The 12,454-nt window shown below is 45.6% G+C and overlaps 2 protein-coding genes across 2 annotated transcripts; both read right to left on the bottom strand.

Annotated features, from left to right (window-relative positions):
* Positions 1-258: 258 nt before the first annotated feature.
* On the bottom strand, positions 259-7,122 carry LOC117204545 (L-lactate dehydrogenase A-like 6A). Its single transcript, XM_033442047.1, has 6 exons — positions 6,545-7,122; positions 2,634-2,751; positions 2,366-2,539; positions 2,099-2,272; positions 1,781-2,022; positions 259-1,706 (listed from the first exon to the last, which is right to left on the bottom strand). The coding sequence occupies exons 1-6, from the start codon at positions 6,704-6,706 to the stop codon at positions 1,530-1,532; spliced, it is 1,047 nt and encodes a 348-aa protein (XP_033297938.1). The 5' UTR covers positions 6,707-7,122; the 3' UTR covers positions 259-1,529.
* Positions 7,123-7,592: 470 nt separating this feature from the next.
* Positions 7,593-11,445, bottom strand: LOC117204498 (L-lactate dehydrogenase-like). Its single transcript, XM_033441954.1, has 6 exons — positions 11,381-11,445; positions 11,008-11,154; positions 10,817-10,934; positions 8,335-8,848; positions 8,136-8,259; positions 7,593-7,948 (listed from the first exon to the last, which is right to left on the bottom strand). Exons 1-6 carry the CDS (start codon positions 11,438-11,440, stop codon positions 7,754-7,756), a joined length of 1,158 nt encoding a protein of 385 aa, XP_033297845.1. The 5' UTR covers positions 11,441-11,445; the 3' UTR covers positions 7,593-7,753.
* Positions 11,446-12,454: the final 1,009 nt, after the last annotated feature.

Genomic DNA, 12,454 nt, shown 5'->3' with positions numbered 1-12,454 from the left:
ATTAGTAGTACCTACCGCGGTGTTTCGCTGGTGAACGATGTCCTCGGGAACCTCCTTCTTTTTCGCTCGTATTCCGACACCGAGAGGATTATGAATTTTCCTCGCCAAATTACTTCCCAAACGTTGCTGATTGGAAAGTTCATAGAGGAATATATTCGATATTTGTTTCATTTTTATACAACTTTCATTTTTATCGAACAAGAAACTGAATGATAACGAAGATTAGCGATGGTAGGCGAAAAGTAGGGAAATAGACGACTTGATGTTGACAAGGGGAGACATGGAGGAACAGAATCGTGTTATTAGGTTTGCGATATAAATTACGTGCTCGAGACTCGTCATCGAGATAATACAGAAAAACGGCTTCGCCTGAGAAGAAGCCGGTGCGTCGGAGATGAAGACGTTGCCGTACTCCCCGTCGTTATTGGTGTGGCTTCCAGCCGCAGGAAACCCCTCGTAGCCTCTCTTTCCCTCTCATTTTTCCTCTTTCTCTCTCGTAACGCACATTCGTTAGCATGTATAATGAATCACCGGTGTGTCCCCGTGCTCCTGTTGCGAGAGAACGACGAAGAATTTGCTGGTGGTTGGTCGTCGCGACGACAACGAGCCGCGTTTACATTATAAGCCTCTCTTCGCTATACGGTTCCTTGCTCATTTCGAGAATATGAATCCAGAAAGAGGATGAACAGCCATTAAAAGCAGCAGGCATCGGCATTGCCGCGATCGCGTCTCTGTTTCACGCGCTTTTTCCACCGGAGTTGGCCGGTTTGCTCGACGAAATTTCGCTCTGTAATCGAGGTAATGAATCACCGTCGATTATTTCGTACGAAGCTTATACCGGCAACAACGATGTTTCGCTGAATTCCATGAATAAATTTCTTCTTCTGGCAGTCCGTAGCGTAAGTAGGAACCGTTGTCGCATTCATTATTGAACACGGGTATCTTTATTCCTTTGGAAACGACTTTATCGAATTGTGGGGTACGACGGTAGCGTCGAGGAGCGTCGACGCGAGAACTTGTTGACTAATGCCGCTGCTGACAAAGACAAAAGGCCGGTATCGGCGTAAGCGAATTTTATAAAAGATTGCTGTATCGTTGACCATCGCGTCTTCGAAACTGGCGTTCTTTGTGTTTGTAATAGCGATCGTTTTATCACGACCGGTCGCCGGTGGCGGGACGGTTAACCGCTTCGTACGTCCGCCAATTAATTATCCCTGGTCTACATTAATCTTGGCAAATTGGCCGAAATCGGCCGAGTGGCGTGCGCGTGCAATTTATAGCGCCTCCCCTATTCATCGGTTGCCGAAGAAAAAGAAAAGAAATTCGGTTTGTAAAACAAACTGGCTGTGCTTCTTAAGCATGGATTCTGCCACCGAAATCTCATCTCGCTGCTGGTTTTTGTGTAATTTAATCAATACAACATTGTTCTTTCGCGTCACGAGTGAACTTTTAGAATTATGGACTTTCCAACGAATGCACGAGTCGACGAAAGTGATGAAAACGTTTGTACTTGGCGAGATCGTAAAGATTCACTCCAAAGTATGAAGAATTGATTTTTGAGTCTCGTAAATGGCTCTGCACGAGGCCTCCGTAAGTTCTTGCTCCTCCGGCGTGTACGGATGACGAAGAAGCGTTTGTATGCCATTTCTGCCGACTATACAGGGCAGTGACATGTAGACATCTTTCTCCAGACCGTGTCTACAACCCTGGAAAAGATTGATAACTAACTATCGCGCGTTAAAACGGAAGAAAAAAGTAGGAGTAAGGATTAAATCGTTACCTTTAAGTAGGTAGATACCGTCATGCAAATACAAGTATTTCGCACGATGGCATCTACGACTTCCGCCGCACAAATACCAGTACCCCAACAGCGATATCCTTTCCTCGTGATAAGATCTTTATCGGATTCGATTACTTTTGTATGTAGTTCACCCCACGATTCTGGATCCGATTTAGTACCGATATCTCTGTTGATGTCTTTCAGTTTAATGCCCATGACTGTCACGGCGGACCAGATGGGTACTGTTCGGTGTCAACGTTTAACGCACTTTCAGAAACGATTAAACGTAACAGTGATAGTATACGGTACGCTAATTACCAGACGTGGGTCCGTTTTCACAAATTATAGAGGCCTGCACCGAGTTTGCCGAAATTCCAAGCTTCTGCGCGATGAAGTACTGAAACCTACAGCTATCCAAAAATGTGCCCAACCCCATCACACGGTGCGGTGGGAAGCCTGAGAGCTTCATGGCTGCATACGACAGTATGTCCACTGAAACACGACGTAACGTCGTTATACCACACCACGTACATGCATCGATATTAAAAAATGTAAAGTGCAACTACGAAGCCTGATAGCTTATACCTGGCGCCGTCACGATTAAAAGTATGCTGTTTGGTGCATACTTGCAGACCTTCGGGATAACGTCTTTAAAAATATTCAAATTCTGATCCATCAAAGTTGCTTCGTCATCGTCGCTCGTAGCTCTATCCCCCACGGTGATCACGCAGACCGTGGCATCTCTAGCCATGGAATAATCTGCGATGGTCCCACGGTTGATAAATCATCGCGATTTTCTTTATTAACAATCTCTCGGACACAAAAACGGCTGAAAGATGAAATTTATTTTCACCTTTGGTACCGACGATCTTCGGGTTGCCGAGGAACGCCGCCGCGTGGCTGATGTCTTCCGCCTCTGCTTTCGCCAATTCCTCGTCCGCGTCTATGAACACCACCTCCGAGGCGAGACGCTGCAACGAGCAACAGAACCGGGGATTATAAAGAGTAATTAACAGGAACTAGCCAACGGCCGGGAGTTATTACGCACTCGAAATCGTTACGCAATCAAGACCCCCGGGAATCGCATTAAGAGTACGTGGTCGCGCGCGCGATCGATCGCGCCATTCGAGCGATCCCTTAATGCGAAGGATCGTTAGGGTCTGATCATCTCTTCGTTCGAGCGAGACCGGACTATTCCGTGAGAGGAGAGGACCACTTTGTCGGCATTCGCTCGATCACGAGTCTTCCCTTTTGCTGATGTTACGTAACACGAATTTGATGGAATTTGAGATTTTTCACGTTGTCCTGGTAATTATCTTTGGCGTTTAGCAGATTGCATCGCTAGTTTTTGCTCGGAACGTCTTGATCGAGCGATATTCGTCGGTCTGGCTGGATGAATAGTAAAGAAAGCTCCCGTTAAGCTTCCTCCTCGTATTGTGATAATTCTTCTATTGCACCGATTCTTCGTCCAAAGAAAGAGCTATTAGATGCTTCGAACGTCGAAGGAACGCGGCTGAAATAATTGATCGTGCATCAGGAACGTTCCCCGGGGCGATTACGTATTTGTCAAAATCTCGTTTCCTCTTGGTAATTGATGTTCCTCTATCGTCTAACGTCTATAATTTCGTGTAGAATTTTTTTCAGCGACACCTCGGGCATCAATCGCTGCGCGTTTTTAACTCGGTAATTTCTCTTAATCACGGTCTAATTCGTCCGGTTGAATAATAGGGTATCGGTGTGGGACGAGCACACACGTTTTCGTAGCAAATAGCCGAACCGTATACCGCGGTGCACGCTTCGTCCGCTTTCGTTTCCGCGCCAGCAGATGGACACATTTTTCTCTGACAGATGGTGCTTTCACACGTTAAGACAAACCCGCGGCTACCAACAGAAACGGCTTCTTAATATATTACGTTACGCCCTTGTGCTTCCAATCTGTTATTGTACACCGCTTAATCACCATACTTCATCAAGCATGACTTCCGCAGCATGCATAATATCGCAGCTGATGAAGTTTCCTCGCCAGCTCGTCGATGTTCCTCCCTTATGCCTTCTTTCCTCCTCTTTTTTTTCTACTTTCTCTTTTTCCTCTTCCTATCCCTCGTGTAATACCCACACGTATCGTGCGACGATATTGAGCGGTAATTAACTCACAAAAACCCTCCTCCGCCGTGTGTGTTTTGTAACGAGATTTTTAATGACGCATGACCGTGGACAACAGCGAGAGAGGGAGCGAACGTACGAGACAACCGAGACGAGGATCGCTACGAACGCATTAACGATTCCGGTGAAGCGACCTGCGTCGTGTAATTTGCATTCGATCGAGTAAAACCGATCGCCGATCCTTTCCTACTTCTCGTGCAGTCTCTCATGCGGTTCTAGTTACCTAGGCCAGTCAGCGCTTCACTCTTGGCTACCCTCGTCGATTCCGCTTCAGAGAAGCGCAGCTGATCACAGGTCGCAAGGTACCGAAGGTGTGACACTCGATCCGTCAGCAGGTCAGGTTTTATTATGCTTCCGCTGAATTAATTTTAGTATGCAACGCTATTTTCTAGCCGATGTAGTCCACTCGTAAACATTATCATTTAAACTTACGATCATATGCGAATGATCGAACTATGTATATATTTCACTTACTTTCTCTCAATCTCCGAATCGTAACAACTGTAACTCGAAATGAAATATAGCTTCACGAGCAGGAAACTTTTCACCATCAGTACCGACCCGTGAGATGGTTTGTACGATTTAATGCGACCCGACGGACATGACACGTAACAACGGGTTGGGAAGCGACGAGAACAAGAAGAAGATGAACGTCTTATGCAAGCACTACCGAGCGAGTTGGGTGTAGCGGGCTCGTAAGGTGGACAGTAAGTCGTGGAGATGGTACTGGAACGCTGGTACCTCGCGATCATCTCGTTGATGCGATCTGCCAAGCCAGGACCGACGGAACAACCGCACGATTCACTGTCTCCACTTCTTCTTATTCCTTCTCACTTTGCCTTCCTTGCTTCTGCTTCATCATTTTCTTTGTTATACGATATTACCCTTCGATCCATTCACCTCGTTCATCGTTGCCGTGGTATCAAACATTTCTGGTGACGTTAATGAGTTCGATGGCACTTAAGAATATCTTCGAGTAACGTTTATTACTTGGTTTCATAAGGAAAATTATAATGCAGCGTCCAAAGGAGTGCCCGTCCCGGCAACTATCATTATAGATCTTGATGACAGACTGAAATAGTAGGAAACGGGAACAGCGTGGTCACTATTAGGGACATTGTAAACGTGTATAACGTTGTTACTCTACGAGCGGAATATAACGACATTCAGACCCGCCCCTGACATTCACCATGCGCGGCCTTCATTGTTTGCCCTCGTAACGATCCACGGAAACCGAAACCTGGAATTAGTCGCCCACGTTCATTATCTCCTACCGGAATATGCTAGCGTTCCGATTACCAGACTGCCACTCCTTCCACGATTCACCCCGTTTTACCCAGGCCTTTCTCTCACCTAACGACGTCCGCGCAGTTATCACGCGCAGTGATGTATGTTTAATTCGGGTCAATCTTTCGATTAATCATTGATTCGTCGAGGAGCCAAGGACCGAACAGTAACGCAATATGAATTGCAGAAACGTGACGTAAAGTCGCACAAATTCCATTTCATAATCACATAGAAACAAAATTCAATAATGTGAATCGACTGAAGGCAAAATTGTAAATGAAAAGGTTGCGTTAACGCAACGTTGGCTCTTAATGGGTTAACCACTCACTGACTCACCCTCGTTAGCTATACGAGAAGAATATGAAACGTTACACTCTAGGGAACAGTGAAACGATTCGTAATGACAGCGTCATTCGCTCGACCTTGCATCGACAAAGAGGGAGAACTTTTCAATTTCGTTTAAACCACCGCTTCCGTGGACAAACGGAGGTAAAGGTCTCCACCCGCGCACGCACGAAGAAACGAGGCCCTTGGATCAGCGAATGCGATAAGGATTGGATGTCCTCGTAGACAAGTATGGATTTCAGCTTTCTTCCTCTGGCGACTAGAATAAATCAGCGCCGCGACGATCCTGCGGGGGCGTCCGACGTGTAAATGCTCGCGTTACGATCCGATAACGAGCAAAGGGAAGCACGTTCCTCGTCCTCCCTCATTCTTTCTTCGTTCTCGCTGCTTTTAAGTTCCAATCTCTCTGCCTTTTCTTGTCGCCGAATTCCCTCTTCTGGTCTTTCGTGGATCATTTGCATAATATCCCATTTGATCCCGGCACACTAACGAGCCCACATTCAGCCTTCGTCCCTCGCTTGAATGCACGTACACGAGCGCACACGCCTATCCAAGTATTTCTCCGACTCCTTGCCCTTTGTCGACCACTAGAATATATAGATCTAGTAGGTTTGCTACCGCAACGATGATTCTCCTTGGGCAAACACGAATCACGCGCGCTGGTGGACTGGCGAGGGCTTGAATGTTGTTTATAGACGATCATGCTTTTTATCGTCGCAAGGTCTTTTCGAGTGTTCGAACAACCGCTTGATTTCTTCTTTTCTTAATCCTTTTTATGTTTTACTCGTTGCTTGATCACCAATTTCTCTCGAATTGCATTAATTTTTTTTTTTACCGTATGTTTAATGTTCGAAGACCACGATTTCCGTTTATAAATTTTCATATTTCTATGAAGTAATAGGAAATTTATTCGCTTATTCAGTCAGAGGGAAATTGAGATAGGTTAGAGATACAAAATATTCGACGAACCTTGAAGAGAATCGCGATTCCAACGGCGACACCCGTGTAACCGCTGCCGACGATGACGATTTTAACGCGATGACACTCCACGAAATCTTCCGGCTGCTTGGTGAGCAAAAACGTCGTGGTGTTCCAGACGGTATCGAGTAACTTCTTCTTGGGTACGGCCATCGTCAATGAACCTGATACTCAGGACTCAGGTGTAACATCCCGAGGATTTGATTGAACCAAAACTAGATCAGTAACCTGGAGTATCTCTGTAATACTCTATAAATTTCATCTCCATTAAGTTAAACAACGAAAGTGACAGTCAAACGTTGCATCACTCTTTAAGTCTGAAGTTGTCTATTCACAGAGCGAAACGTTGATTCGCGATAAGATCGAGATCGATTGGAAAGGAACAAAGATTATACAGTCTTTTCAGAAAACTGCTCTTTCGATTCCTCTATAGCCCAAGCTAATGACGAACGTACGAAATCGATGGACAGCTGTCGAATCGGCACAGATGGGATACGCCGTTATCGAACGTGTATGCGAATTTCAATTTCCGCTTTGCCGGTCACGTGAGAAGAGTTTTTCGTCGGACACTTGAGATCCAATTGCTCGTGGCACCGGGCTCCACATGAGCCACGAACGAATATTAAATTGCTAATTGAACACCGCGCTCCGCATGAACCACCCTTCCTTCCTCGTTCACCACTCTATTGCCGGAAATGTTCGAACGGTCGTTGAGTAACTACCAAAGCTGCCCCCGATCTTCCCTCGAATGAAACAGCGAACAACGTGAAGTTATAATACAACAATGGTAATTTACAATAAATCCCAACTACGTGCGTGTGTATATATATGTGGCTGTTTGAGATACATTTTCCATCTTTCCATCGAGATACGTCGCATCTCGTGATCAACGCACGGATGATCCATCGACAAACGCCACGAATAGCTCATAATAGGACACAAACTACACCAACGACCGGTTTTTCGCGAGGGACACGATAGTTTTCTAGAAAGTCAATTCCTGTACTGTCATTTATTATGTACCCGTACAGAGAACCGGTCGCCAGGTGCGCGCGTTTGTTATTGATGAAGACGCCTTCTAAAACGCTACATCCTTCGTCTCGATCTCGCACTCCTTGCTGCGTAATTTCCGGTAGCACGCGGTCCACCGTCTCGCGATTACTCTACCACGTCCCTCTTCTTCTCTTCGCTCGTTCCTCGCTACTCCGTCTCGTGGTTTGTCTCCTGGAGAATCCCGCTTTCCCGCAGTATACTTCGAATACTGTCCGCACACGTCTGCACCGCCGACTTCTCTTGTTCGCTTAGCTTCTGTCGCACGGTACAGTACACACCCTCTCGACCGATCACACAGGGCACGGACATGTACACGTCCTTGTCCGTACCGTGAGCGCAACTCTGTGGACAATATTTTCTTTCTTTAAAAAGCATGTAACTCGGTAGTTGGTAATACATCGACGAACATGTACTGCGAAAGTTTGCCAAGAGAAAAGTTTCGTTGAGAAGTAATGATATGCGTAAATATAATACTTTTCATAGCCATCGTAAAATTTGGAGTTTGTAGCAAGCGAGGATTTCGACTCACGAGAATGTGCGTTGACGCCGGGAGCACGACTTTGGTGTTCCTAACAATTGCATCGACGATTTCCGCCGTAGAAACAGCAACGCCCCAACAACACGATCCTTTCTTCTCCTCCAGTTGTGTGCCACTGAAACGTGCCCGTGCAAAATGAGTTTAAACGATCTCGTTCCCCTTAACGATCTCACCCGTAACGATCACTCACACGTTCTTTACGTTCTCCGAGATTTCGTACCACTTCTCAGGGTCGTCTTGTTCCCCTATTCTAGGATTTATATCCCGAAGCTTCATTCCACCCACTTGGATGCTCGACCATATAGGAACTACAAAAGATACACGGTTCAATATACGATAATAGTTCATTATTGAGTATAAAATACCAGCCATGTCTCCTTGCGCCCCGACCACCATACAAGTAACTGAACTTCGCGCCACGTTTAATCTTCTGCTCACGAAGTCTTGAAACCTCGCGCAGTCTATCAGTGTACCGATGCCAAGGACGCGATTAGAAGGAAATCCTGATAGTTTCCAGGCGATGTAGGACATCACATCGGTCGGCTGAGTAACGACCAGGATGACGGACTTACATGCGAATCTTGCTACAGCAGGTATGATTTTCTTGAAGACCTTGAAATTGTGTCTTACGTTTGGGCTTTCACCAGGTGCGGTTTCGCGAGTGCAAATTATCACCACTGCGGATTCCTTCACCATACTGAAATCTGTCAGTAAAAATTCCTGATAATTATTCAGGTAATAACGCACTTTCTTACCATATGCAGACAAATTTCCACGTGCATTTTCGAAATAATTCCTCACTCGTTACCCGGCGAGATTCTCACTCGCATACTTTCCCCCGATCAAGTATCGTGGAATTCTGTCGAAAACAGTGGTTGTACCACGAAGAAGAACTGTCTTAAATTCGGCTAACGCGCATTCGTCGAATGCTTATGCGAAACACGTTCTACCCTAGCCGAGATAAGAATACCAAAGAAAGAATCGTTAGAAGTCGGGCATCCCTTTCTGGAAATCTCTCGCTGGAAATATCTCGTTCGGTAATAAAGCCATCGGAAGCTGTTGGAATACAAAACGCTGGAAGGGATCGAACGCACCTTTTCTCTCGTATCCGTGAGGATTCTCTCTTTTGTCTATAGAGATGCGCCGATAACCGCGTACAGTACATAACGTGGTCAAGACAAATAAGAAGCACCGATTTTAGCTAACACCTTCACGATGCATGGTGCGACCTTGTAGCGCAACCGAGATACACTCGTTGCTACGTAGAGATGACACTTGAGATAAATTAGTCGGTAAAAAGCCGAGTCTGTTCTACTTGTAGTACCGGTAATTGCTACTCTCGGATGCGGGCGAGATTAAAGGGAAACTATGTGTGCGGATGGGAAGTAAAAATTTGCGAGTAGAATATTTCAAGAACATCGCATCACAGCGTCGTGAGCATTCGAATTTACCAACGATTACAGCGTATTCTCGCTAGTAAACTGTGCAAAAACGACAACTGAGAGACACCAGATCCACTCGATCGAAACATCCCGTTTAAAATTCAAAGCCGAAGATTTACGACCGCGAAATAATACAAAATGAAATCGGCTGGAAACACATGTAGCTGCAAATCGTGGCTCACGAAGTCGCGTCGTCAGACCGGTAAATTGCCAGCTCGAGACGGTGTTTCCATCGTGGACGACCGCGAGAGAGCCAAGCTTTTGTTCCCGAATTCCGGAGCAAGGTGGTATATTTTTTTTCACGAGCGAGCCACGTTTACTGCCGGAGGCCGCGCACGGATGACAGAAGGACGCTCTGCGCGAAGAACGGAGAAAGGGGACCGAAAAAAGAGAAAAAAAAAATATGTATCGTGGAGTCGATCACGGTCGAGATAAATAAGAGTGGCACGGAATTTACGAGCTGGCTGGTGAAAAGCTCGGGGAAACGCTTGCTGTAGCGTCCTGCGTGTAAGCACGCGGCGATGTAGATGAGCAACGAGATTAAAAGACAGGGCCAGGAGAAGAGAGAAGGTTCCGGATCTCGGAACTCTGTTCGCCGTCCCGAAAATTCATTCCCCCCTTTCGGGACGGTGACCGTTCTTTCTGACCCATTGCACGTTGACAGAAGGTCTCTTGACGAACAAGTCGATGCGACGGCAGCGTCTTTTAAAAGCGGCAGTCCTGGATCGGGCCGAACGATCGCGATCGATGCTCGCCCCAAGCATCGTCAGTTAGTCGTCACGTCCACTGACACGCGGAAGAAATTACCATGCCGAGGGATTAGCTTTCGACTCCTGGTTCTTCCGCAGCGAGTAGACAAGCGACGATCGGAGTATGTACGTGAAACGTTAGTTATTCGTTTCGTTAGTTGTTCCTGTTTTAAGCGTGTAAATGTTGGATGTCTTCGTCGTCTTCGTGTCTCTGATTTAGTGTTAAACTATACATCGTATATTTTTTATGTGTCAGTATTTCATTTTTTTAAACGATAAAATAACTAAATCGATCGATAAGTCCTACAACTTTTTTTTTTACCGATGGCCAAAGGAAGTACACTGTTCAAAACAATTGCAAAAGGAATAGCAAGGAACGAGTACCTCGTTATTCAATTTCAATTTCCATGAAAGCATTCATCAAAATCCATCAGATTAAGATACATATAATATGTAATACGTATATGAGACTGTCAAGTACCTGATGTGCCAGTTACTAGAGGACACCCCAGAAAAGCTCCAACGTGCTGAATATCCTCGGCCTCGGCGGAAGCCTTGTTCGAGTCGTGATCGATCAGGCAGACCTCGCTGGCCATTCTCTAAAAATCACGGGGAATCAGACGGTTGATCGAGCGTCGCGGTCCGCGCGGCTCGCTCCGCACTGATACTAACTCTCATCAAGATCGCGATAGCGCAGGCAATTCCAATCTTTCCTACGCCGATGATGGACACTTTGACGCGATGCGGATAAACGTCACAGGGACCAAGCTGGGTCGTTATCAACGCGTTCTTCGTGGTGGTCGTGATCGGCAGCTCTTCCTGTAACCAGATCTATAGTTGAATAACCCGAACAACGTAAAAATAGCGTAATAAAAGAAGGTGTAAATAATTGTAGATAGCAAGGTGAATTTTAACAAATAATCCTTGTAATTGCAATTTTCTATTATATTTCTATTTATAGAGTCGATCAGTGCAGCTTCTAAACGATCGAATTAACAACCACATTGTATCAAAGACTCTATAAGGAACATATTCAGAGACTTACATCTTCGCATTCTTCCCTCTCCGTTTCAGCTTCGCTCTTGGCAACTTCCGCGTCATCCATTTTGCGAGACCTGAAATCGTAAGCGTTTAATTCGCCTGTTTCATTGGCGCGATTCGATGGTCGAATATAAGCTTTGCATTTACCGGTTAGCCAGCTAATTGGGTGCAAGTAGAGTCGTTCCACGAGTCCAGTTGCCAGCTACTCCATCCACGTTATCGTTATTCGCAAGATCGCCGAGGTGGTCGCTGTTCCTTAACGTTCTCGTGGTCAGAAGGGTAAAACGGCAGGTAGAGAAAGGTCGTCGTCTGGTTCTTATGCAGATCCGGATCAACCTACGCAATAACGACGTTCGAGCAGAGCCTCCCGCTCTCAGGTATTTCAGACTAATCGTGCTCCCCGTTACGAGAAACTCTTCGTGGAGAAAGAACTCTTCGCGGGAAACTACAGAGAATAACGACGGAAGTTATCCGCGCTCCTCGCTGTAAATTAGCCGCAGGTAGTCGCCCCAGGAGCGCAGGTACATCGCGCCGGATTGTTCATATATTTCTGCCCGATACCCACGCGCATCGATGTAAAATACCTTATTTTCGTGCATCAATCGCGGAACCACGGTCCCCCTGCGTCTTTATTTACCGGCACCGAACAGCGATACGTTTCGAATAGGTGTATATTGGCAGGTTGTAAAAGCTGTGCCGTCAGCTTTTTATTATCGATCTTTAACCAACGTACATTCCATTTGGAATGTTAACTGGTTTAACGTATGTTTGTGCTTAATGAAAATTACGACTTTGAGGGAATAGTAAGTACTGTAAAATTATGGTCAAAGTTAAGCTAATAAAGAAATCTACGTGTTTCTAAATATTAGAACATATTGCTATGTATACAGTAGGGCTTAGAATTTATACGATTTTGTCAAGAGACAAGCAGTTCATGTAGCTGAAGTTTATATATCCGGAGTACATTAATTCTCCAATGAATGATTTTCCGTTCATATAATCGGTATTTATGTCCAAATAAATAGATTCAATTAGCGGAAATTCATTTTATCCAGCAGTAATTAAATAGCTCGAATAA

Source organism: Bombus bifarius, unplaced genomic scaffold, assembly GCF_011952205.1.
Source record: "Bombus bifarius isolate JDL3187 unplaced genomic scaffold, Bbif_JDL3187 scf7180000007978, whole genome shotgun sequence".
Classification (NCBI taxonomy): domain Eukaryota; kingdom Metazoa; phylum Arthropoda; class Insecta; order Hymenoptera; family Apidae; genus Bombus; species Bombus bifarius.
Note: the sequence above shows the minus strand (reverse complement) of the source record. Positions and strands in the feature narration are given on the sequence as shown.